Source organism: Tribolium madens, unplaced genomic scaffold (genome assembly GCF_015345945.1).
Source record: "Tribolium madens isolate multiple individuals breed KSU strain unplaced genomic scaffold, Tmad_KSU_1.1 Scaffold_2;HRSCAF=44;Tcas5.2_LGX, whole genome shotgun sequence".
Classification (NCBI taxonomy): domain Eukaryota; kingdom Metazoa; phylum Arthropoda; class Insecta; order Coleoptera; family Tenebrionidae; genus Tribolium; species Tribolium madens.
Window position 1 is genome coordinate 5,115,356 of NW_025400995.1, and position 27,881 is coordinate 5,143,236.

Genomic DNA, 27,881 nt, shown 5'->3' on the forward strand with positions numbered 1-27,881 from the left:
TGCTGTGTAGTGTAAGCAAATTGTGTGTTATGCGAAAATTTCTATTTCCCTGCGCTAAATTTTTATGAAAATTTATTTAATATGTCGCTGATAACTTGAGGATATGAAAAACGGAGGAATTTGAATCGATTAAATCTGTAAGGTGATACTTAAACCACATAACCTAATTCTGTTAGGATTTTTTTATTGTTTTGTTTCTTCATAAATTATCGTTATTTATTGAATAACATTACCAACAATCTTGCATTTATCACATCTCATATCGATTCATTTTAAATAATGCAAACAATCGAATTTCAAAGAAGACGTTTCCTAACAAACATCTCATTTCTTTCCTAGAACGGACACTGTTTGCAATGGTAAAACTCTGAAAACGCTCCTAAAACCAGCAAAATGAATGAAATGGGTTCGTCCAGCCTTCTGCATTTAGGGGACATCGTGTCCTTATATGCAGAAGGTACAGTTAGTGGGTTCCTCAGCACTTTAGGGTGAGCTATACACGATCTCTTCATGACCATATATAGAAAACATTTATTTTAGGCTAGTTGATGATCGTTCAGTTGTATGTCCTGAAGCTGGAGATTTATCTAATCCACCAAAAAAATTCAGAGGTTGTTATTTAACAATAACAAAAAACAAATTAAAAAAAAATTATTTCAGACTGTCTGTTCAAAATATGTCCCATGAACAGATATTCAGCTCAGAAGCAGTTCTGGAAGGCTGCAAAACAAAGCATGAGCTCAAATACCGACACCAACCTTTTAAAGAGGTTACATGTAAGTACTTTTCATATTTTTTAATTACTGAAATTACTCTCTATTTGTAATCTAATAACTATTAAAAAAGTGCGCAAACAAATGTCGACATTGTATCAATGACAGCAGTAATTAAATTGTCCCATTTGCATTTTTAAAGCAAAAATTTATATAGCTGTGATGAGAAATTGAGGCGGACTGCAGACTGAACAAACTTTCAAAAGTCGGATATTTTTTATTCAAGTTTGAAATAATAAAATTCTGGGTTGCAAAATAATTTGCTTCGTTTTACTTGTTATATAAATTTAACCTTCACTTAAGTGCTTAATTATAAGCCATGTAATCATTAGGAATACTTTATATAGATATCCGTTAATAATTTGCGACATTTTAAGTTCTAGTTGAGTTATAATAAAATCATGGTTTAGCGGAAAATAGATGACTTTTGCATTGAAAACTTTCCATTATAGATTCATTTTTAGCTATTTTAAAACAAACACACATCATGTGAACTTGTATCCACAAGTATTTGAGCGAATTTATAATAAAAAGTTTATTTTTACTTTGGCTGGCTTAACTTCCCCTTAATTATGTTTAATTAGCTAAAATAAATTTTTCATATTACGTGTGTTATTTTTCATTTTTGCCAAAAAGTTTTGTTTTACTAACTTCTCAGTACACAATGAGAGAACAGACAATATTCCGGAGACATGAGGGGTTCGATATCAGAAACCGGAATTTGAGTAAAACATCGCTTCAGAGTTTGAACAGGTTGTTCCTTATTCCTGACGATTTTCTACACATGTATAAAATAAAAAGTATAGATAACATCGAAAATAGTTTGGTATCTGTTTATCAAGTAAAAAAAATTGCAAGGAATAAGTCTATATCGAATTATGCTAACTGTAACTTTTGATTCAACAATAAAAAATGATGTGAAAAGACGAAATGTCTCTTTCTGTAACGGAAAAGAAACAAAAATGAGAAAAAAAAACAACTATGCGTCTATAAATTAAATACGCGTGAAAAAAAAATATAAAGAGTTTTTTTTTTTAAATTTTCTTAGAGAAAAAACAGATAGTTTTGCTTCAATAGTAAAAGATAATAACATTAAAGACAGAACAACAATAACAAAATAATAAAGTGTATTTATTGGCATGTTTTTATATAAATTAGTTTCAGCATCGTGAGTTATTGACATGACGAACATGCTACATATTATCATTATTACTGTCAATAATTCATAAATTCTCATTAGTTTTTTTATACTTTGCTACGAAATTAAGAAATTTTTGCTATAATATTTGCTAATTAGAAAAGAAATGGAAAAATATTTAAAATGTTGCTGTGTCTCAAATTAGTTTATAATTACCAGGACATATCAGAAGTGATTAGTGAAATATTTTTCCTCGGAAGTTATTTAAAGATATTAGATATCTGAAAACAAACCTGCGTGTCCTTGTTAAGTTACAATTGTACAATAAAAATATTTCTTGATATTGTTTTTCTTTAGTGTTTAATTAAAAAAAAAACACTGATTTTGATAATCCCATTCTAGCACGCGGCTGAAATTGAAAAAAAGCAAAACGATACAGAAAATAAAAAGCTGCTTGGTACCAACGTCCAATACGGTAGTGTAGTTCAACTCCTTCATTTAAAATCCAACAAATACTTAACGGTTAACAAGCGATTACCAGCTCTTCTTGAAAAGAACGCAATGCGGGTGTACTTAGACGGTAACGGCAATGAAGGTTCTTGGTTTTACATTTTACCGTTTTACAAACTTCGTGCTACCGGTGATAACATTGTCCTCGGAGACAAAGTTATCCTAAATCCTGTAAACGCCGGTCAGCAAGTCCTCCACGTCGCTGCCAATCACGAACTTCTCGACAATCCCGGCTGTAAAGAAGTAAACGTTGTTAACGGAAGTACTTCATGGAAAGTAACCCTTTTCATGGAGCATCGGGAAAATTCCGATGAAATCCTAAAAGGTGGCGATGTTGTTCGACTATTTCATGCAGAACAGGAGAAGTTTTTAACGATGGACGAGTACAAAAAGACGCATCATGTTTTTTTGAGGACCACAGGACGAACAAGTGCCACGGCAGCAACAAGCAGTAAGGCATTGTGGGAAGTCGAAGTGGTACAACATGATCCTTGTCGAGGCGGAGCAGGGCATTGGGATTCGTTATTTCGCTTTAAACATCTCGCGACTGGGCAATACTTAGCCGCAGATGTTGATAATGATCAGACCACTGATCAAATGAGAAGCAAACTTAGAGCCGATTCGGCTGATCAAACTGTTTATCATTTAGTTCCTGTTGCTTACCCCAACGAAATTGCATCTTTGTTTGAGCTAGATCCAACTAGTTTAACTAGGGGTGATTCACTTGTACCTCAATCTAGTTACGTTAGACTCCATCACTTATTTACAAATAGTTGGGTACATTCTACATCCATTCCTATTGATAAAGATGAGGAAAAACCCGTCATGTCGAAAGTTGGATGCGCTGTCATGAAAGAAGACAAGGAAGCCTTCGCTTTAATTTCTGTTTCGCCGGTTGAAGTACGAGATTTAGATTTTGCAAACGATGCTTGCAAGTTGCTTTCTTCTTTATCGGTTAAACTGGAAAAGGGGACCATTTCACATAACGAAAGGCGATCGCTCACAACGCTTTTACAAGATATAGTTTATTTTGTAGCCGAACTAGAAAACGAACAGAATAAAACCGAAGCTCTAGAATTAGTTGTTACCAATCCAAATAGAGATAGACAAAAATTACTGCGGGAGCAAGCAATTCTTAAACAACTTTTCAAGATTCTACAGGTATAGCGACATTTTTAATTGCCGGTTGATTCACCAGAACCGTTCCAGGGCCCGTTTTTAGACAACAACGGAGACGGACCTTTCTTAAAAATCGAAGAACTAAACGACCCAAGACACGCATCTTATAAGTATATTTTTAGATTATGCTACAGAATTCTGCGACTAAGCCAGCAAGATTACAGGAAAAATCAAGTACTTTTAGAAACTCAAATTTTATTGTTTATTTCCGAATTTTATTTCTAGGAGTACATTGCGAAGCATTTTGGTTTTATGCAAAAACAAATCGGTTATGACATTTTAGCCGAGGATACGATTACCGCGCTTTTGCACAATAACCGGAAACTATTGGAAAAGCATATAACTCCGGCCGAAATCGAAACGTTTGTCGGTTTGGTTCGAAAAAATATGAGTAATTGGGAGTCACGTTTTCTCGACTACCTCTCTGATTTGTGTATATCGAATAAAAAAGCCATTCCGGTTACTCAAGAGTTGATTTGTAAAAGCGTGTTAAGTCAGAAGAATTCTGATATTTTGATAGAAACACGTATGATGAAGACGCAGGTTGAGGTGCAGGAGGTTAGCGAGGAGCATCCTTTAGAAAGCGATGATTCGGAATTAGAGCAAATGGTTACGGTGGTGGAAGAGTGCCAAATTATTTTACTGTGGAATAATCGACAAAAGTCAATGTCTTTGTCTGAGTTGTGTAAAAATGCGAAATTGGGGAGTAGGGATGATCAAGCGATTTTGGATTATTATAGACATCAGTTAGATTTGTTTTCCAATATGTGTTTAAATAGGCAATATTTAGCTCTCAATAACCTTTCACCACACTTAGATATAGAATTAATACTCAAATGTATGGCTGATGAAACTGTAAATTTTGATCTACGGGCGTCTTTCTGTCGTCTTATGTTACATTTGCACGTCGATAGAGACCCACAAGAACCGGTCACTCCAGTCAAATATGCTCGCTTATGGTCTGAAATACCGTCGAAAATGTCCATACATGAGTAAGACTTACCATTTAAAGTTACAAAATTTCATTGATAATTTTAGCTACGATAGCAATAAAACTCCCGATCCTAATAAAGAAGCTGTCCGTGCTCGATTTTGCTCAACTATAGCTTTCGTCGAAGACTATCTTTGTAACGTGGTTGCCAAAATGTGGTCATTTGCAGACCAAGAACAGAATAAATTAACTTTCGAGGTGGGTACACCTTTGTTAAGTGTTTGTTTCGATTGATTTTGGAGTTTTAGGTTGTGAAACTAGCTAGAGAATTAATCTATTTTGGCTTTTATAGTTTCTCTGATTTGCTTAGATTAACTAAAACTTTACTAAGTATTTTGGATTGTGTTTCTGAAAATGATTTTACTGATGGTCGATTACCAATTGGAGACATTGACTGTAAGTTTATATCTACACATCATCATTTCTCATTCAGTCACTTGTAAATTTTTTACGCAGCTGGAGATTCCCTTCTGGATGAGAGAGGTAGAAATATGTGTGTGTGTTGCGTGTTTGTGCTTTTTAACGCCATTAACCGAATATTTCTTGGAGTTGTGTCTCCAGGAAGTACCTAAGCTTGTACCATTCTTGTAAAGTCAATGTAGACGTACTTAGTCCTTTCTTTTGTCACGTGTTGATTTCTGTTTTATTTTAAACAGCCGAAGGCGGCGTTTTGAGGTCAATAGGGGACATGGGAGCTGTGATGACTTCGTTAGCATTAGGACCTGTAGGCCGATCTGTAGTTACAACAAACGCCGGTCAACATGGAAAAGGCTCACAGTATATGAAAGAATATCCACTCGTCATGGATACTAAATTAAAAATAATAGAAATTCTACAAGTATTTAGTTAGTTTTGGTTCATTCAGTTTTTTACAACATTTTTTTTAGTTTATTCTTGATGTGCGTCTTGATTATCGGATAAGTTGTCTTCTTAGTATTTTTAAACAAGAATTTGACGAATCTGAAAAAAATAACTCTGGAGATTCCTTAAATTTGGGTCAGAAAAATATCGATTTGGAATTGATTGGAAGTCAAGCTGAGGGTATCTTTGGTAGCAGTGAAGAATGTGCCGTTTTAGACCTTGATGGTCACGGCGGGCGAACTTTTTTGCGAGTTTTATTGCACTTAACAATGCACGATTATCCTCCTTTAGTTTCTGGTGCATTGCATTTACTTTTTAGACATTTCAGTCAAAGACAAGAGGTTTTACAAGCCTTCAGACAAGTATTATAATCTTTATAAATAAAAAAATAATAAATATTGTAATTTTTAGGTACAATTATTAGTTTCTGATAGCGATGTAGAATCCTATAAGCAAATAAAGGCTGATTTAGATGTTTTAAGACAATCAGTTGAAAAGTCTGAATTGTGGGTATACAAATCGAAATGTATAGATGAACACAGCACGACAAGCAGCAAGAAAAACAAGGAAGAAGAGGAAGAGGTTACAACAACAAAGACTCCATCACTTAGTGTTTTGGAAAAAAAGGGATCAGCAATTAATTTAGATGTTGGACCTCCTTTACATCCGGAGCAAGCAGATGAATATAAAAAAATCCAACAAATTTTAATTCGTATGAATAAATTATGTACACAAGGGTCACCAAGTGGCATGGTTAAGCCACGAAAACATGAACAGAGATTATTAAGAAATGTTGGTGTACATACAGTCGTTCTGGACTTACTGCAAATACCATACGATGAAAAGGAGGACATAAGAATGAACGAATTGATGAGACTTGCGCATGAGTTTCTACAAAACTTTTGTTTAGGCAATCAGCAGAACCAAGTTTTACTTTTTAAACATTTAGATTTGTTTTTAAACCCTGGGGTATGTAAATAAAAACAAGTTTTCGAAATCTCATTTTTATCTAGATTAGGGAAGCTCAAACCGTTTGTGCAATATTTCAAGACAATTCCACTTTATGTAACGAAGTTAACGAGAAAGTTATTCAACATTTTGTTCATTGTATTGAAAGTCATGGACGTCACGTGCAATATTTGAAGTTTCTTCAAACAATTGTCAAAGCCGAAAATCAGTTTATTCGGAAAAGTCAGGATATGGTTATGCAAGAGGTGCGTTTGAGTTTGTCGAAATTTTTTTCTAATTGTTAAGTTCTAGTTAATCAATGCCGGGGAGGATGTTTTAGTTTTTTACAATGATAAAGCATCATTTAATCATTTTATTGAAATGATGCGGTCTGAAAGACACTGTATGGACGAGGGTAGTCCATTGAAATACCATGTTGAATTGGTGAAACTTCTCGCATGTTGCACCATGGGTAAAAATGTTTATACCGAAATTAAGTGTCATAGTTTACTGCCATTGGATGATATTGTTGCAATGGTAACACATCCAGATTGCATCCCAGAAGTCAAGGAAGCTTATGTGGGATTTTTGAATCACTGTTACATTGATACTGAAGTTGAAATGAAAGAGATATACACGTCGAATCATATGTGGACGTTGTTTGAGAAGTCGTTTCTTGTTGATATGGCCGATATTGCGACGGCTCCTACAGATCGAAAACATCCAGATAAAGCTTTGGAAAATTATGTGACCAACTGCGTCATGAACATCATCTCAACATTCTTTAGTAGCCCATTTTCAGACCAGAGTACAACAGTCCAGGTACAAGCTTTGAGACTCTGACTTTAAGTTGCATGTGCTTATTTGGGTATTTCATCTTGTGCTTTTTTATTTTTTACGTTTGTATTGATAGTTTTTACTTTATGTGCAGTTAGAGTAGCTATTTTATTTTATTTTTTGTAAAAAAAAACTATCAATATAACAACTGGCGTTTTCTATGGTGCCTTTTAATGGGGATTCTATTAGAAACATCTGCATGAAGCAAGGGTTTTCTGGAGCGATTCTACAATGGATGATTATGATCCGTTCTCTGTTAACGTTCCGCTCAAACATTCGCCATTTTCTTCTAATGTAAGTATCACTAGCTTCCTTAATCATCTAATAACCACTTAACACCGATTGGTTATTACCTGATTTTGCTTCCTGTACCCATATGGTGCTTCTAACAGGACGTCATGCATGTTAAATGCTTACTTAGATGACTTAAAGCGACTCTAACCGTTTTTATTTCGCTACACTTAACCCTCGATAATTAATTCGACCAAAAACTAACACGAATATTTTCCAGACAAGGCAACCTATTTTTGTGCAATTATTGCAATCAGCATTCAGAGTATCTCAATGTCCGTGGCTATCAGCCTCTCAACGTTTCAATGTTGAAAATTGTATCCGAACTTTGTCTGAAGTGGGTCAGTTTTCTAAGAAAAACAAAACCACATCAGGCATTAATCAAATTCATTTTAGCCAAAAACCGAGGAATTGCAATACCGCTTGACCTCGAAAGTCAAGTTGCCGCGATGTTTAATAAAGCAACAATTTTAACAAGACAAACCAGCAAATGGTTGCAAGCTTCAAAAACTCCAAAAATGGAGAGATCTCAATCTCAGGTATAAACGAAGTAGAGTTTTACGGAAAAAATTACAATAGGAAATTTGTAGTTGATGCGCTTGGATCGGAGCATAATTGAGGGTTTACAAGACATTGTTTCACTACTTGAAGATCAATTGAAACCGTTGGTTCAATCAGAATTAAGTCTCCTAGTTGATGTACTGTATCGACCTGAACTCCTTTTTCCTTCGGGGACCGAATCTCGTAAAAAATGTGAAAGCGGAGGATTTATCAGGCGGTAAATGAAATCACTTATCTCTTGAACAAATATGACGTCAATTTTCAGCCTTATTAAGCATACTGAAACGTTATTAGAAGAAAAAGAAGAGAAATTATGCGTGAAAGTATTGAAAACGTTACGCGAAATGATGGCAATCGATACGGAATATGGAGAGAAGGTTAAATTTTTGATTATTTTACTTGTACATTATTACATTTATTTATTTGTCTATCTTTAACATGCTGCTCAGAACGATAAAAGTGAAAAAACTGAAAATGATATGGTATGGTTTTGTTTGTTTAGTGTTACTGAGCCAAAACCCTTTTCCATTACACTTACACGCTTTTTTGTTTTAATGTTAAAAATAATTGTTTATTTTTTATTAATCATAAATACTTGTAGGGGGATGTGTTACGAAATAGCTTATTGGCGAGATATTTCGGAAAAGCTTTTGTTCAAAAACATGACACAGTCGAATTAGGAAATTTCCAAATATCCTCAGTCATGCACGGACCTGGGGGTAATTTAATCTACTCTTAAATTATAATAATCTGATTTAAAACTTTAGCAAAAGTGTTGCGCCGAGCCGGTCGGACTTTACACGAAGTTCAAACGCATTTAGACCGGGAAGGAGCCTCAGATTTGGTCGTAGAGTTAGTAATAAAATCTGTAAATTCTCCTTCAATTTTTGGTGAGGCTGTAGAATTAGGGATTGCGCTCCTAGAAGGCGGAAATCCCATCATTCAGAAAAGTATGTTCAATAAATTGCTTGGGGGTGACTTAAGCCAAGCTTTCTTCAGGGTACTAAATAAATCCCATAGTTTTTTTTACTTGATATTTATTTGTTTTTCTCAGGTGTTTTACGATAAGATGAAAGGATCTCAACAAGAAATCAAGTCAACTGTGAGTGTTAATACGTCAGATATAGCAGCAAAAGCGCATGAGGATAAACAAGACGGGAAAGATTTAGATAAAGTGTCGAAAAAACAAGGCGGAAAGTCGAACGGAATTTTGATAAGTGACGAATTAAGAGAAGAGTTGAGCCGTGCGGCTGAAAGCACCTCTCAAGCTTATGCACAAATTCGCAATATGGCCGTCGGTGAAGACGGAACGGTCACTTCGGGCACAGCTTCCGCTTTTGAAGATTTGTTGGCGGAAAAATTAGAAAAGCATCGCGATCGTGACGATCAGAATTGTCTATCAAATAAAGTACTTATCATGCAACCGATTTTACGTTTCTTGCAATTGCTATGTGAAAATCACAACCCAGCGTTACAAAATCTGTTACGCAATCAAAACAATAAAACTAATTATAATCTAGTTTCTGAAACACTGATGTTTCTTGATTGTATATGTGGATCAACGACTGGTGGTTTAGGCTTACTCGGGCTGTACATAAACGAAAACAACGTCTCTCTAATTAATCAGACTTTGGAAACTCTCACTGAATACTGCCAAGGCCCTTGTCACGAGAATCAGAACTGTATAGCGACACACGAATCGAACGGTCTCGATATTATTACAGCACTTATTCTGAATGACATTAACCCATTGGGGAAATCTCGAATGGACTTGGTCCTCGAATTAAAAAACAATGCGTCTAAGCTACTCCTAGCCATAATGGAGAGTCGTGGCGATAGCGAAAACGCTGAAAGAATTCTCTACAATATGAACCCGAAACAATTAGTCGACGTTGCTTGTCGTGCTTTTCACCAGGAGACTGCCGAAGACGATGAAGAAGTCGACGATGGGAGTGTCGAAGACGCCGTTTCGCCGAAGGAAGTCGGTCATAATATTTACATCCTTTGCCACCAACTCGCGCAACATAACAAGGAACTAGCCGCGTTACTTAAACCAGCTGACTTTGGAAGCGATCCTAAAATCCATAAAGCGCTAATTTATTATGCTACACATACCGCACAAATTGAAATTGTGAGACACGACCGCACATTGGAACAAATCGTTTTTCCCATACCCGAAATTTGCGAATATATCACAACTGATACAAAAATTAAAGTATTTAACACAGCTGAAAGAGATGATCAGGGGTCCAAAGTTGTTGACTTTTTTGAACGCACCGAGTCGATGTTTAACGAAATGAAGTGGCAGAAGAAATTAAGAGGTGAGTTTAGGGTAGGTTCCTACATGGTCATAACAAAACGTTTTAGCACAACCGGTACTTTTTTGGGTTAGTAGTTATATGTCTTTATGGAGCAACATTTTATTTAATTGCGCTGTACTTATTAATTTAATTGTGGCTTTCTTTTATCCTTTTGAAGACACCTTACCTAGTGAGTAAATTTTTGGGTTGTGGTGAGTGATATACTTGATTTTTTTAGAAATTAGTTCAAGTATCTCGGTTTTAATTTGGGTGGCAATGTTAGCTTCTACTGCAATTGTTGTTACTTTGCCTAGGGAAACAGGCATACGGACGTTAGTAGCCTCCACTATTCTGAGACTGATATTCTCTCTAGGCCCAGAACCAACTTTATGGCTTTTGGGCACCGTTACAATTTTACTCAAAGGAATCCATCTAGTCAGTATAATGGGCAATCATGGTACACTTACCAAAACTTATCAACAAATACTCACAGATGCTGAACTCGTTTACCATTTGGCATATCTCGTTTTTTGTATGTTGGGTCTTTTAATGCATCCATTCTTTTATTCAGTTTTGGTAAATTTAACTATATGACAGTCAATATTGGAGTATAATCTTTATTTTCAGTTATTTGATGTTGTTTATCGAGAAGAGACACTTTTAAATGTCATTAGGTCAGTCACAAGAAACGGACGTTCTATTATTTTAACAGCAGTACTAGCTCTAATTCTTGTATATATGTTCTCAATTATCGGTTATATGTTCTTTAAGGATGATTTTATCGTAAGCGTTAAAAAGAAAACCGGTAAGTTGATTAAATTCTGTTACATAAAATCTTTACTAGCCAGTTTTAGATGAAACGATATGTGAAACTGTTTCCGATACTACCGGCAATAAGTATACTCACGAGAATGCCCAGTACTGTAAAATTGTGGATCCTGGTGAAGAAAAGAAAGAAAGGGCTTGCGATTCACTAATCATGTGCATTGTCACAACACTTAATCAAGGATTGCGAAACGGAGGCGGAATTGGGGATATTTTACGAGCTCCAAGTAGTGAAGTAAGTACAAAATCCTAGCGTTAAAACTCAATATCTAATTATGTTTTAATTCAGGAAGCTCTGTTTGTGGCAAGGGTTGTTTACGACTTGCTGTTCTTTTTCGTGGTGATTATTATCGTACTTAATTTAATTTTCGGTGTTATAATCGATACATTTGCCGACTTGAGATCAGAAAAGCAACAAAAGGAATTGATCCTAAAAAACACATGTTTTATTTGCGGTAAGTTGAATTCGTTGTCTATTAAAATAATTTGAATAAATCTTTCAAGGATTAAATCGTTCGGCATTTGACAATAAAACCGTCAGTTTCGAAGAACATATTAAATGCGAACACAACATGTGGCACTATTTGTACTTTATCGTGTTGACAAAAGTGAAAGATCCAACTGAGTTCACTGGCCCGGAAAGTTACGTTTACGCGATGGTTAAAGCATCAAATTTGGATTGGTTTCCGCGATTACGTGCTATGTCTTTGGCTGCAGTAGAAGGAGAAGGTGAACAGATAGAATTGCGAAGTTTGCAAGCCCAGCTTGAGAATACCCAAGTACTCGTGACTAATCTCTCACAACAACTAATGGAACTGAAAGATCAGATGGCGGAACAGCGCAAGCAGAAACAAAGAATTGGATTGCTTAATTCGGCATCGGCATATTTGCAAACGCCAAATCTACTATGAGGAATGAATTGTTGATAATTTTTCCTAGTCTTGAGCGTGAAACTCAATTGTGAAATTGACATAATACGAATGCATTTCACTTAGATAGTTTAATAGCTCAGTAATGCTCAAATTCTTATTATAGTGCAATCTTTGATGAAATGGCATAACCTGTTACTAAATTTTCTAGATGCAAGATTGTTTCAATTTTACATGTTCTGTGTTGTGGTTATAGGGTTGTATTAAGTACTGTTTCTTTCAAGAATGTTTATTGTTGTTGTACTTTTAGACATGTGTACAAATTTTATCGAAATATAGTTCTATAATAACTACTAATGAGGTCACTCAGCACACATCATTTTGTTATAAAATCTACCCCGTTTTTCAAGGTACCTTTGTTAAAAGTTAAAATTCGCCTTTTTGTCCTGTTTTTCTCTTGGGCCACTTCAGCACATACGTTTTCGGCCAAACAAATTCACCTTTTAAAAACACTTAAAATTCGCCTGTTTGCCTTGGGCCACTTAGCACAAAAATGCACAGTTTCGTCCAAACAAATTCGGACAAGGTCGTTATTATTGAAGCGAATTCACAGCCCTGTTTTTAAGATAAATTTAAAAAGTAACATTTTACAAAACATTAAACCAAAAATAAGTCAAAAGTTTAGATCGCAGTTTATTCACATTCTTCTCTCTCAGGACTTGGAGTCCAGTCGGAGGATCTATAACAAAAAATCAGTAAAATTAAAACCATAATGTTATTATCCATATGTTGATTGCTTTTACTAACATGTCCCGCTTAAATGCCCGTTTTTCCTCTTCTGATTCAAATTTTATTGTGATCTCGCACAATCCCCCAAGCACAAGGGAAATCATAAGAAGTCCTCTATCTCTGTAATCTTGCCTTATCACTGCAAATAGAGCAAACCCTGGAAGAGGAATAGTCACAATATTCTCCTCAGTATATATTCGAACATGGCTCTGCGTCCCAGCATTTGAAGTTAGGTCTACTATGTAAAACATTTTTTTTTTCTTTAACATTGACTGAAAAAGTCTTAACTCGTTCAAGAGACTTATCTTCACACCGAAACGTTTTTGTTCCATTTTTGTGCTGTCTGTAAATGATAAAGATATACAAAAAAGTTGGCTATTATTTACCTGTTTCAATGTTTATTCAGAAAATTTATAAATAAATATGTAGATATTATGCTTCCATGAATTTTGGATATCTTATTTATAAATAAATTTATAATAGTATTACATACTTACCCTTTAAAATCATCGAATAAATACAAGAATTCTTAGATTTGTTAATTTGATTCTTCCTTTTCTTCAAGAGTGGTGTGTTGTGAAAGCTTACTTATGAGGTGGTAATGTCAGTGGTAATGCTATTGATTGGTAGATGGCGAAGGCTGTTACTTGAGTAATTTGACGTCTGTTCTAGATGGCGCTAGAGAAGGTAAACAAATATTGTTATAAACTGTGACAGCTGTCAGTTTCAGAAATTGTGCGCGCTTTGACAATAAACTGTGGACGATAGACAGTTTAAGTTTGTATGTTGGCACTAATTGTTAATTCAAATTGAATTGAAAAAAGTTCGATCAAAACAATTGTTTGTGTTGTGGTATGTTAAAAATACGTTTGAAAACTAATTTATGTTAAGTTAAATCAGATTTGTTTGAAAATGCCGGAACGTTTTCGTGTTTCAAAATCTGAAGAACCCAAACATATTTTTGGAAAATATAATAGTGATTCGCATATATCAGAAGACGAAGATCGTGTAAAAGAAAAACTCCTGCCAACTAATAACTCCGATTATAAGAAGACATCCGGTCAAGGTATGTTTCAATAATCTCAAGTATGTATATTCTATTTCAGTTGAAGTAAATTTGCGGTGTAATTTTGTTGATTTGTAATCCAACTGACAGTGTGTCAGTATAAAGGTTTAATCTCCCTTCTAATTCCATTATCTTTGGGAAGGGTTGTGACGCATGTTTTACCCTCCTGTTTCTACCTGTTGTCGATCACGTGTTTACAGGAAGAATTTTCTTCTATTGCCATCAATAAATCTATAAGTACTCTGTATCGACTGGAAATATTTAGTTCACGGCCACTTCGGTTTAATTAAAGGGGCGGTAAAACAGTGTTGAATGTCTGGACTGATACTGATGTTCACTTTGTTAAAAATCACGCAGGTCGATCAATCCGCCCCTGAATTAACATATACATGGTGACCTTTGCGGTAGTCGCAAATTTCCCACCGGGTAAACCGCGTGCGCTTAAATCGGAGGACGCACTTCGTAGAAAACCACCCTATCGACAGGATGAACGGAGTGGGAATCCGACTCGTACGAAGATCATACGAAGACGAGGAAGGTACCGAGACCCTCAAACACCCCCACTTGCACCCCATAGCTCGATCTGTAAAAACCCACTATTTAAATTACCACTGCAGAAACTTATTAAGTAACCAGACATCAATCATAACTATTTCCGTACGATGCGAGTTTATTAGCCTCTTTCAAAGGGGTGGTGGCCTTGTCAGTGATTAATGTTACCTGAATTGAACATTTACTTGTTTCCATTTCACCGACACTTTTTTATTTTACCGAATACCTATATAAATTTTAATCAACTTTCGTAAAGCCACTTTTCTCACTTTTACGCTCTATTTAATTATGGCCCACTTCGATATACCCACTAACTTGTTAGCTTTCAATGTCCGATAATTAAATTTTGTGCTAATTGAGTGTTTAGTTGTGGACTTGACATATCTAATATCAAACATTTTAACACTCCCTTTCTAATTGTGATATAACTTTTTTTTCTCCAAATTCAACTTTATTTGTGAAATTATTTATATCATCGATGTAAATTTCCACTCTAATATATCTTGTTATAAAATTCGATCATCATTCTTCCACTTGAAGAATTTCTCTTCCATCACTTCCCCAAATTTGATGCTCATCGCTGGCTCAATTATTTATATATTTTTCTCATTTATTTATTGAATGACGCTGTAGTTCTCGCCGGATGCGAAAACTGATACATCATCAAGGTTTTCTATTTAGTTATTTGTGCTTAGAAAAATTGCCTAGAAAGATACAACGGTGTGAGAATTTCACGATTTTAAGCACGCAATTTTCTAAAATTAAAACGATACAATACTTGTCGAGACATTAACCCCTAACTTTTTTGTTAATTAATTGCGCCATGATATTTATAAATGAGCCATGTGCACGCATGCATTTTATTGCAATTCAATAGTTGCTCTCGATTTACATTCAATGCACCTTTGTTTTTTAATAATTTTAATCAGTATTTTCCACCCGACTGAATTATCGATTGTTGTTGCATTGTCATTTCGGAAGGGCTGGATTATTTCAACCCCTTTTAGTCCTCCCGTGACCGACAAAACCAGGTAGGATATTGGATATTACACGTTATAAACCATCTGCGCCTTTATTTTTATTTTTGCTTTAATGTATATTTCCAGAAGTGACACCATTCAAATTCAATTGGATTAAATTCCGGCGGATCAAGTTGCTATATAATGTAAAGTAGCCGCCGAGACGTTAATTAAATGATGTTAAATGTGTTTGTGTGTTCAGAAATCCCTCATTGCAAACGAACGCACCTTTACTTAACATGTGTAAAGTTGCTGTATAAACAAAATTGGGAATTCATCCCTGTCCCCTCTTGTTGACCTGAATTCTGTTTTTCTAACGATCGTCGATTGTTATTCAAAGAAACGCGTGCGAATTGACATCAGTATTTGTTTATACTTCGTGAAAACAAGCGTACTTTTTTCTATAATTGAGTGTGAACACAATTCGATAAATAGCAAACTTGTTGAACTACATAGAGTATCACCTTTACCCATTTGTAAAAAGAATCGAGTGCTGCTGTTGCGAATCCGGAGGTACAACAACAACACACATATCATATTTCCTTTGGGAGCAAACTAAAAAGATGCGAGTATAAAAATAAAACAGTATGGTATCAAGCAGAGTTCGTTTTCTATCAAATATTTTAACGGGAAATGTCACTTTCGCTGAAAAATTTGTTGCAAACTCTTTTATAAGTATCTGTCAAGAGGCGATAAAAATGTTTAGAAATTTATACCGTGTTTATTTAAACTTGTCTTGTACAAACAAACCATTCTTTAAACCTAATGCCGGGTACACACTAAAATCTATGTTTTGAACTTGTTCCGAACAGGTTCGAAACTCCTCCGTGGCCAAACAGATTCTAAACTTCTAGGCTCATACACTCAGTTTCGCACTAAATGTTTGTAAGAAGTTCAAAATCATTTTTATAAAGTTTGCTATATGTAAGTACGTTTAAATTAGTGGATTAGTGGGCTTTTTTATAAATGTCCGAAGGACGAACTCTTCTCGCTGGTGCTGCACTTGTTTGTATTGTTGCTGCAAGAACTAAAAGAGAGAAGAGGAAGTGGTGGCAAGTTTAAAAATAGAAAATGATATGGCGCAATAAATCTATTGCAAAATTTGCATAGAGAGTTGCATTCACAAAACCAATTAAAAAATACATGTTTTCGCATCGTACTTCCTTTTGCGTGTTTACATCAAAAGTACGCAGGAAATGATTTCGAACTTGTTCCGGACTCATGTTCTGAACACATGTCTTCACCGAGTTCATATCTCTGCTCGAGTTTACACACTTTTCTGAACTATGATGGCGTAATGCAACTAGTTTTACGATTTATACAACTTTTCATCGGTAGATTTATTCGTCAATGTGCGATACTTCGAGTCGAAAAATTTGATAGCTCTCATCATTTCAAACAGATTTCTCTATGATGGGCCGTTGTTCCGGTTTTGCAGTACGTGATTCTGTTCAAAAGCTGACTTTGATGGATCGTATCTCGAAAACGAACAAGGATTTCAGCGATACCGACACCCGTCCAGAATTTCACAAAGACAAGAGCAAGCTTCCGCTTTTTTCGTCGACATTTGCATAAAATTATCATCTTACGAATTTTTTTTTTAAACTTTGATCTATATAATCTATATAAAAAAAAGTTTTGTTATCATTAAAGTGGTCGTCGTAACAAATGAATAATTCTCGGTGTTATTTTGTCGACTCAAGGATTTTTTGACTAGTTTTATTATCATTGGTTGTAAAATGGCATATACCGTCCACACTTGAAATACTTCTAACACAATATCGTACTGATTTATAACACCTGAAGAAATTGGGGTTAGTTAGTAAATACGTAACCACAAATCTCAAGGCAACACAATTATTTATTTTGAGTCCCACTTTACAAATTTTTAACAATATTGCCAACTAAGCTGTAGTTTTATTTCACCAATATTATTTTTATATCACAATTAACTATTTGCATATGTACTCGTTCGAATTATGTTTTCATAGTAGTAAAAATTGTTTTATGATGCAATTGTAGTTTTATCATGTACCCCGGATCTTAAAGCAATTAAAAAAGAAATTTTAAAATAATCATAAAATACTCGACGGCAGTAAAATTTTGTAACTCTGTTTGTTATGAATAATTAATTCATGTACTTTCAATTTGTGTGAACCAATGAAAAGCTAATTTTTGCTTATCAACGCCACCTGTGCAACAAAATAAATAAAGCTGTCTCTCATAATTACTAAAATCTGCAATCAAAAGAATAAGCGCAGTAATGAATTTGCGTATTTAATTTTTAATTAAAATGTTCACAACGATTTTTTAACCCCGTTATGCAGAGTTGTGTTCAAAATAAAAAAGTTTTAACTTTTTTATTATTCGACTTGTTAATCCTTTAAACTGCAAAGTAGTGCAAAGCTTAGAGGATTTAAACCAGGAAAAATATCCTGTGACATTAACATAATATTCAAATTTAAAGTTTGCTATCTTAACACATGTGATCAGATTTAAAAAATCGTGTTTATTATGTAAACAACTCAATTAATTTACCAATTTGGGCTTATACTAAGCCGTAGCATTTTTTCATTCTCTAAAGTTTTACTGAAAAGCCGATTTGCATATTTCCTCTTAGTTTCATGAAAATCCTTAAAATTTAATGTGGATAAAAGTTCAAAAACTTCACAACTCCATCATTTATTTTTCCTGAAAAGATGTTAAATAATTAATATCGAGAGGGCTTCTCTATCGGATAATTTTTCCACAGCTACTTTCGCCGTAAAAAGCTATAAAGCGACTGCTTGATTGATTCACATAAATATTAGTGGATCAATCAAAGCCTCAGTCGTTTAAATTTGCAAGATTTTCGTCACATGAATCACGTTGTTGAAAGTGGTTCGATATGTTAGAATTTTCCAGATCTAAATTTGTAACAAAAAGTTACACTGATTGACAGCGTATTCTGAGGACAGAGAGAAAAAAGGAACGTAATTATATGAATAAATGATGATGTGTTAAGGAGTTAAGGCTACGATAGTCCTCGAAATCAGCAACAGAAACTGAAGAATTAATAGGTGATGGGGTTGTAAGTGTCGCGTTAATTAGTTTGGAGAGTTGTCGGAATGAAACACCGTATAAATGATTAACTAAGAGGCAAATACATATTCGGAATGCACGTTATTATAAATGGAGGATTCTCCGAAATTTGAATCGATGGATATTTAATTAATTGAGTCTAGGGCCAATTTACCGGTAAAGTTGCCCTTAACGAGGGGGAAACACGGAGCTTTATCTTCGATTCATGCGTAATGTTTCAAATTATTGGTCTTTTTGAAATCTTGTGTGAATTGGGAGCAGAAACGTAAAATTATATAGCAAACGTGAACGTAACTTGCTAACCCCACATTATTTCATGAGTCATCAAGGCGATGGTATGTAGCTTTTTATAGCTACTCTTGTTTCCTCGGATAATAACAACATTTGCCCAAATTAAATTGAAAATTCTAAAAGCAACGAGTGTAAATTTTTTAGTGAACAAAAGTTTCATGTTATTGAAAGCTTTAAAAATGGAAAATTATGCACATAATTTCCTCGCGTTTATATAGACAAATTTTCGCGTTAAAAGAAAAATTGCCTCGCTACTTATTATTTTCATTAATATAACAGCGAAATGATGTTTACACAAAAAAATCGATACGAGACATGTGGTACGAAACGCTATGAATAAAACGTCCAGAACAATCTTCTTTTATCAGTTAAACTGTTTGAAGTTAAATCGACGTATTTAATAAAAAACACACACGTACAGGCTGTGATTTAATTAAAAATGAGGGAAATTAAATGAGTTCTTTCTCCCTGCTTAATACAAAATTAGCAACGTGTGTGCCGGTTTAAAATGCCTCCAAAAGCTCGTTTTTTATTAACGAACTCATTTGCAACGCACCCGTTCTTTACGTTAAACAATCACTTTTACAGAAAAATTGTCATCAACTTTTTAACATGTGTTTTTGTTTTGTTTTTGATACAAATTGGTGGATGCGCCGGAGTTAACTTCTATCATCAAAGCTTTGAGTTTATCTCAATAAATTACCAAAGTTTGAAACTTCTCTTTAAAATTAATTATTTTTTTATTGGGAGAACTTATATTGTTTAAAATTTATTGCTGGTGTTAATGTAATCATTTGTCAATTGATAATAAAACACTGTTTTGTAATATAAGATGGACTAAATATCACGTAAAAAATAACAGATGTCTGCTCCATTTGAGATAAATCGTAAAATTTTTATTAGGAGAAAATACGAATTGTGAGCAGAGTTCCTACTTTTTAAGTGAATAAAAAATTATTTGAGAGCATGCTTTGAATGCTCTAACCTAATTATTTTCACATTCACATTGATTGTGAAAAACATAACAACCAACATTGTCAAATACAATTAATTATCCAACTTCTCTCTTATTATGTTTACTCAACAATATTTGAACTTTATGATGGCAGTCGCTCAGTACCGTTGAGCTTTTTTTTTATGACACTGAAGCTAACAATCATCCTTTTTTATTATTATTATATTTTTTTTTACTCACTTTTTTTAAGGTATTTTTCCTTCCAAATTCGAAATATTTGCAGGAAATATTGTAATAATTTTTAAAGTGATAAAACTATTTGTCAATTTCTATGCTTGGTAGCGTTAGTTTAGTTTATTATGTCTTATTAAGCAAATTTACTTTTACGAACCTATACTCAATTAAGACCAGGTTTCATTCAATATTGACTCTATTTGAATATCTTTTTGAATAACCTACTGATATCTGTTATCTCTCACTGTTATTTATTTATATAAATTTAAAGTCGATAGTTGCAACCGTTTATAAATATTGATACGATTTCGAATTATTTACGTATCATATTGATTTTGGCTTTTTGCAAAAATTAATTATTTAATGATTATTCATTTAATAAACTTACGTCTAAAATGATGTAAATGAAGTAAAAGGTTAATTACTTGTAAAACGAGGGCTCAGAATATTTAAATGTCACATTATTTATTATAAATTATTTTTTTGTTTTTTATATTATGCATGTCATCATAACACCACCAATAATTTTTTAATTGTCATCCTACATTTTTATTACATACTTACATGCAAAATTGAACTCTGGTAACATTAATGTGTAACACGTTTACATTAATCAAGATTAGGGTATGATCACGCTCAACACTGTATGTTTGTTACCTTATTTAAAGTAGGATGTTACTACAATTAGTTCTAAAACTATTTTAAGATCTCTGTGAATGCTGGTTACCTGTTAGTGACATCTTGTCGATTAAAAGAACGAATAGAGTATTAAACGTGCCCTGTATAAATGGGGGTTTTGTCCAAATTTGGATTAAAGCTAAAACTGATTCATTATTTTCTTAAAACTTGGTTAATGTGTCAATTTAAAATCCTCTAAAACGCATCCAGTATTTAATTACTTCCCATTTTAAAGCGTTAGCGCAATTTCGAGGGTAGGCAGAAATATTTTCGTCACCTGGAATTATCTCATTATCTCTTGAATTTTCAAATCCGAGGGACTGGTATAAGTAATAAGACCATTTTGTGATTTTTACCAGCTCTTTTGTAGTGGAGAGAGTTTTCAATTCTCTGTTACAAACAACGTGGGATGGAGTGAGCATCCTTGTTTAATTCCTCTGAGTTTCTTCTGTTCTGTCTACTAAATTATTTCTGTATCCATTTTCCTCATTGTTTGCTGTTATACTGTCACAATTCTCGCTTTTTATGATCATTGTTCTTTGAGAGATACACCTTTTGACTGGCTTTTTTTCTTTTGTATTTTTTCCTCTTTATTACGTTATTTTTTGGGCAATTCATTTGAGTCAACTGTCAACGAATTCATTACAGAAAGCGGGCGTCGAAGCCTAAATAACATCTTGTTTAAGTAATTAGAGTTTCGTTCTGTAGGGGTTTCATAATTTCAATTCATTTATAAGTTTAAATATTGTTACAGTTCAAATTGATCATTTATTATTCTAAAAGCTTCGAATTTGTCACATTTGGGAAAATCGGTTACGTTCATTAGTTTATCGAAAATTTCATGAAAAATTCGGTCAAGGTTTCAGCTTTAGGGTCGTGACTTAAATAATTCATGAATTGATAAGGGAGTAGTGAAAGATTGCTTTTTACCAGTTTTGCGTCCCGATTGAGATATTTTCTCTCATTCTACATCAATTTAAATGTTTTCATTTGGTGTAAATTCAAGATGAAGTTCTGTTTAATTCATCACGTGGAGATTATCGACAATTAATTTAAATATTTGTTTGAAATTCTAATAACGCCCCATTATTGGTTGTTTGGGTAGACTTTGTACTGTAATTTTCGACAAGTCTATTTCACTTAATCCCGGGTTTTAGTAAAAAGTAGTTTGTTGGTGAACCATGACGAAGAACTCATCGATCATTGGTAAGTTTCGGCAAAAAATTAAATAACCTCGGGCTGAATTAGAAATGAGACGAGTTTCAACAAAAATAATTAATTTCTGCTTTTGGTCAGCTGCAAAACTTTTCGTTCATTGAATTTCCCACGTGTTTCGTTCCCATACTCGTAATAAACATTTTTTGACAACTAGTAAAAGTAATTTGCAACAGTTTCTAAAAATTTTCTATAGCACGCAACTTTGCGATATCTTCATGAATTTTCCATCAACAGGTGATATTTGACTATTTCAGTGACAAACAGCCTCTCAATCCTACATAAAATAACCATCAGCGCTCTTGTTTACTATTAATTATGGGATTAAATTTTCATTGATTTTCGCCAAAGAATTAAAAGCTTTCATTTCGAACGACTGAATATTTGAAATTGAACATTTTTTTCCAACCACAGAAAACAAAACGCGGCTCTTAAATTAATTCATGTAAAATAGTAGACACACATCAAATTCGATCGATTCAAATTATGTATGTTATGAATGTTATGACCGCTCTGTGTTTAATTAACAACAATTAGAAGTTTTAATTGGCGTGATTTTGGCTTGCGGCCTTTAGCAATTATCAGAGAACAAGTTTTCAATTCATATAAACTAACGTTTAACACAGTCATAAAGCGTGCCTCTAATAAACAATACAAACCGTGTTAACTTTTAATAGTCGTATTATTTATTTAAGTTGATTGAGAGAATGATGCGGTTTGCCTGCTCCCCACTTTTTTAACTTATTTAATAAACTCATAATCCTCCCAGACAAATTAATTTATCAACAAAATTTCCTGTTTTTGACGTGGGTTTGTTTATAGTATTTTGTGTAGGTTGTGGGAACTAATTTGAATTTACCTCTTCAATAGCTTTTGGTTGTGAAAATTGTATTTGCAGACAATTGTTGACGGGCCATTTGTCCCTCCTCTTGTATAATTTTGTATCAATCAAACCTTTTTTCCGTAACAAATAAATCATGAGTTGTTTAAAATTTTATCCTCTAATGAGACGCAAATGTCAAAATTTAACCCCAAAAGGATAAATTGATTTCGACCAAAGAACTTTTCTTATAACAATGAAATAAAAGTTGGAAATTTATGTTATTTTTTAAATTGATTGACACCAATTAATTTTTTTGAATCAGGCTGAGCAACACATAAAGCTTAATTAATTTTGTGTTTTTTTTTCTAAAAATCTACCCTTCTATAATATATTAATGTCAATTTAAACACATATTGTTGATGTCATATCCGGTGGAAATAAACAGGAATTAAATGAGTTAAAAATAGAATAATAGAATAATAAAAATACAATAATGTATTTCAAGGTTGTATTGGCAGGGTGAAATGGGTACAAGAAATTTTGTAGCCATTCATTGTATTAAAGTTTCAAGATAACTACTCATGGGTTCATAAATAAAAATATTTCGTGTTACTTCAGCTTGGAATTCTAATGCAAATTACTGTTTCGTTTTACTTATTATAAATGTAAATAACATTTTGATAAGAAACAACATATAATTTAAAACTGCTGTTTTTATATAAATAATTATGGTAATATTTATTTTACAAGTGTTTCTTAATTGTGACAAATTATATGAATTGAATCGTGTTAAAATCAGACTTTTTAGTTTTAATTATTTCCAAGCTTTTCACACAAAATATGAAATTCTAATAACTCATTTAAAAGTAAAAATTCCCAACTTTTTAAATGGAGATTGCAGACATTCACGCATTGTCAATGTATTGATATACCTATTGCCCCAAACATTCGATAATGTGTTTATATTGTTTGACTGTCGTTACATATACATTACTGTCCATTACATGTAATTGTGCCACATTGTCAATGCAGTATGTATAGAGTGATCAAATAAAACTAAAATAATTTCAACTGGAAGATTTGGCAACTTTTGACCTGGAATGTAATCTTAAGGTGTTTAGGGTTCCGGAGTAATTGCTGCAAATAAAGGTTATCTCTTTAACACCTTCCAAGAGAATATAATGAGGGTCACAATCGTGACGCAGTTTTCGTTGTAAGACTTCCACACTACAGAACAGAATAGTGAATATTGGACAGGAGTCAATTTACATTCTACAAGCCTCTCAGGCACCATTACCACTGTCTAATGGCAACAAAGTGTGGAGTATAAAGGTTACAAGATCACTCAACATGGGAATATCGTATCTTTCACTAGAGACACTATGTACTCACAATTTCCTAATTATAGGACTTGCATAATAAAGGAATATTCCACACTGGCCTGTTTATTTGGCCAGAACTTTGTGATTTAGTCCTTAATTTAAGTTTGAGCATTTTGAAAGATTATTAATTTTAGGAAATTCCGATAATATTGATCAATGATTACATATGCGTATTGACAAAATTAGATATTGGCCTGTTTCCAATTTCTAAGACTACCTGCTTGCTACCTTGAAATATTCTAGTTTTCAAGTGTTTGTAATAATTGAAAATGCTAACATTTTAATTTTAACATGAAATGCCCCAATTGTGCTTTTTTCTTGTTATTAAAAAATAAACTTATTAAGAATCCTTGAGTTTTTACTCTTGCAGTTTATTCGAGAGATTTTTTGCACAAAAAGGTCTCGTTAATGAAAAGGAAATACTGAAGACAAGATAAAAAATGTAGAGGAGTACTTGAGAATTTAATGAAAAGGCATCGGCGAAAATATTTCCATTATTGTTGTAAATTCCTGGAATATGGATCGTATAACTGTTATTGTAACGTAATATAAAGATGGTTTGTTATATTAATCGCTGTTGTTATTGATAAGATAACAATATTTGATCACAGTTGGTAGTATTTATACATAACTTGCAGTCTTTATCGTAATCAAGTCTAATTCTAGTACGCATTTATGGGGCGTTATTGATCAACAAAAAGGGTTAATGGCGTTTGAATAAAACGGAAATGTACATAACTCGGTCTATATTTGAAAATGCCATTAAAAAGCGTAATTAATTGAGTGCTCATTAAATAAATTCATTTAGAAATAACTGCTACGTTACAGGGCGACATAATTAAAAAATAATTGACTGTATCATTTAGTTTTGAACTCGGAGAAATTTTGTAAATTTAAAGGAGATTGCTTACTTCCCACTTGAGTTGACGAGTGTTCAATTATCTCTTAAATTTGGAATTTTTAAGGGATGTCGTTTTTACTGGGTATTAAATTCTTAATGTCATATTTATTAAGTACCTATGATACGCTCTAAATAGTGAAATTTTCGAGGCTTTTGCGCAAAACAGATTAAATTCGTGTGTTTTTTAACTTTTAATTAGGACGCTTACACTAAAAATTTCTACATCGTTAAGTGAGGATTTAACTCGACTAAAAATGGGTACATAGTATACATTGCGAGTAATAAACGTAGCCAATCACACAAAATATGCAGGTAATTAACATTAATAAACATCTGTTTATAAAGCAAAAATGCAGTCAATGATGATTGTATGCAATATGATGCTAACGTAATTACACTTAAACCTTATGAAGTTCATACTTGAAACACATTTTATAAAAACACGTTTTATTGATCTACTTACGATTTTCGGAGGGTACGAAGAAGAGTAACATAAAGAATAACCCTTTGGTTATCGTTATACCACATAGAGTGAATAAGGCAACTAGTGTAATATTGATTCAAATTCTTGCCTAAGCCTAAAAAAAGGGGATTTTTTGTTTAATAGAGTGACGAATTTCCACGTTAATGTAAATTTGATTGTGGACTCGTCTCTTTTACATCATATAAAAGAGCTAATGCATATTCATAATTCAAATGTTGAAGCACTAAAGCACATTCGTGTGGTGTCTTGATGGAGAGAACTCTGAAATTCTGTCTTCAAAAGTTAGCCTAATTTGTGGCCAAGTTTGGACACTGTTTGTCTTAATAAACTTGCTAAAATGGAGAAACTTTTAAATCGAGTTGTTTTACTTTTACCCTTCGGTTTGCATAAAAACTTTTCAAAAGGAATATTTTTTGTAGCGTGAGTTTGGTAGAATTGATTTTATTTTATTAAATTCGTTCTGTGAGTAAAATAAGGACGCTGAAAAGCAAACATGGTTCATGTGACATTCTTTTGTGTGATGGGTTATGGTAATTTCTCGGTTGAAGTCTTTTGTTTGATGGATTTAAGTATCATAATGTTTGATTTTAAGACGTTGAAAGAAACGAATCAATATCATAATATCAAAAAGAGATATAAAAAGGTTATCAAAGCAAAAGCAAATTTGTATAAACACAAAATAGAGATCGAAGAGTGAAAGTGAACTGAAGCTAAACGTGAACGGGAACCAATCAAGAAACGCCTAAAAGCAACTGAAATGTAATGTACAAAGAGCGAACATTTCACCCCAGAAGGTCTATATAATAAACAGCTTTGGCGAGTAATGGAATATATAGTAGGTAACCTTTGAATTAGACATCCAAAGAACCCGAAACATCATGTTGCATTTGAAAATTTTATCTCGGTTGAATGGGTGAGTGTCATTCTAGACGAGGTGCGAAATCGATTGGAATTTATCACAGAATGTGAATTAGATCTAAGCAATATTCGGATTTAGATTAGAAAAGTTCAGAAGTAATCAAAAGCTCGACTAGACTCACTTCTATAATATCATTGATCACTGAAACATTTGGTCGAGGCAAATTTTCCGGTTTTTAATCTCGACCAGATATGTCGCGTGTTATGTATGTATACATGATTCGACGATTCGTTGCCAAATCCTTTTTATATTTTTCACTATAAAGAATCAGGATATGAAGGTGGCTTTAAGGAAGATAAATTATTTAAAAACCGTACATAATACATGATATTCTGCGGAAAACTGTTTCTATTCTTATACCTATGTGAGTAAATTATTATCACTACAATAATTATAAATGGAAAACCCAAAATAGAATCTGTACATTTTTTCTTTAAAAAGGAAATCAGAACCTTGTTACCTAAAAAATCAATGAATATTATTAGAAGATTACTTTAGACCTTTTTTCAAATATTAACTTCTACTACTTGAAATATAAGATGATGTCACTCAGTTGTCAATTCAATGGCATTCTATCAATTTACGGTCGTCGATTTTTCCATAGGAATTTTCTAAAGCTTTTTTGACCGTGAAGAAATATCACGTAAATTCTCTTGAGTTTTTTTTAAAGATTGTCGTCAAAAATTGATCATCGAACATTTTTCATTTCTTTATTTGAAATTTCTTGTAATGAATAGAAGAGACGATATCGCGAAAACTATCATTCGGCAGGAGGTGCGAAATCAATAAAAATTTATCAAGTGAATTTGTGGTAGAATGGGGTTTATTGGAGGCACAGAAAACGATCAAGAAGAATCTCGATATACTTCTATATCAGGTTCTGTAATTTGTAGTGTGATGTCATTGATTAGAGCACGGAAATAATAGACCATGGTTCTTTGTCTTAGAATGTTTGAAAAATTGCTGAAATGTGAAATTTAAAGAGTGGAAGTAGAGACAAGTTCTCTAGTCAAAACTGAGACCTATTATTCTATTAATTACGGTCAACTAGTTTTTTGTTAAAGTTAGATGAATTTAAGAGTAGATAAGTATGATCTTTTGAAGTTGAATTTGGCGTCGTTTGTTGATTGCGCGGGTCAATAACTGAGACGGCCGTTGGTGTGGTATTCTTTGAGGGGTTAAGAGTCGGCAGAGCGGTTACTTGGAGAAGATGGAGGAAGCCCTCGCCATCAGGTGTTCGGGTGTAAGTGTGGAATTGGAGCAGGCAGTTCGGGAGTACGGGAGCTGTGGTACGGGAGCGGATTGGCCCCGGATCCGGGCCCGGGTCGGGGGCGGGGGATCGGGATCCGGGCTGGCGGCGGCGGCAGGGATGCTGCGCTGGACTCAGCTTCAGTAACTCGGCGGCGGCA

At 33.7% G+C, this 27,881-nt stretch overlaps 3 protein-coding genes across 14 annotated transcripts in view; 2 read left to right on the forward strand and 1 right to left on the reverse strand.

Moving 5' to 3' along the window:
• On the forward strand, positions 1–12,436 carry LOC123006679 (inositol 1,4,5-trisphosphate receptor). Of its 8 annotated transcripts, none has more exons than XM_044401348.1 (30): positions 1–142; positions 340–488; positions 541–611; positions 661–776; positions 2,314–3,582; positions 3,631–3,774; positions 3,826–4,592; positions 4,639–4,789; positions 4,840–4,987; positions 5,048–5,074; positions 5,248–5,429; positions 5,479–5,814; positions 5,864–6,421; positions 6,466–6,666; positions 6,713–7,222; positions 7,427–7,531; positions 7,749–7,869; positions 7,925–8,067; positions 8,119–8,306; positions 8,355–8,466; positions 8,539–8,571; positions 8,691–8,808; positions 8,857–9,089; positions 9,144–10,410; positions 10,457–10,579; positions 10,628–10,965; positions 11,017–11,194; positions 11,244–11,449; positions 11,504–11,669; positions 11,719–12,436. In XM_044401348.1, exons 2-30 carry the CDS (start codon positions 394–396, stop codon positions 12,123–12,125), a joined length of 8,313 nt encoding a protein of 2,770 aa, XP_044257283.1. In that variant the 5' UTR covers positions 1–142; positions 340–393; the 3' UTR covers positions 12,126–12,436. The 8 variants fall into 8 exon arrangements, with proteins under 8 accessions (XP_044257283.1, XP_044257285.1, XP_044257287.1 ...); XM_044401350.1 differs by having other exon boundaries at positions 1–137; XM_044401352.1 differs by lacking the exon at positions 8,539–8,571.
• LOC123006685 lies at positions 12,367–15,226 on the reverse strand. The gene is made up of 3 exons (XM_044401365.1): positions 13,370–15,226; positions 12,891–13,215; positions 12,367–12,822 (listed from the first exon to the last, which is right to left on the reverse strand). The coding sequence occupies exons 1-3, from the start codon at positions 13,380–13,382 to the stop codon at positions 12,777–12,779; spliced, it is 384 nt and encodes a 127-aa protein (XP_044257300.1). The 5' UTR covers positions 13,383–15,226; the 3' UTR covers positions 12,367–12,776.
• The window catches only part of LOC123006680 (solute carrier family 12 member 4), a 25,031-nt gene continuing 10,740 nt past the window's right edge, over positions 13,591–27,881 (forward strand). For 2 of the 5 annotated variants that reach the window (XR_006412828.1, XM_044401357.1), the window contains exon 1: positions 13,591–13,938. Coding sequence is in view for 4 of the 5 variants with exons in the window: in XM_044401357.1 (XP_044257292.1) it covers positions 13,785–13,938 (154 nt within the window). In the remaining variant the exon portion in view is untranslated. Of the gene's footprint in view, positions 13,939–14,359; positions 14,477–27,881 lie in introns of those variants that run through there. The other 3 variants (XM_044401358.1, XM_044401359.1, XM_044401360.1) reach the window with 3 other exon arrangements.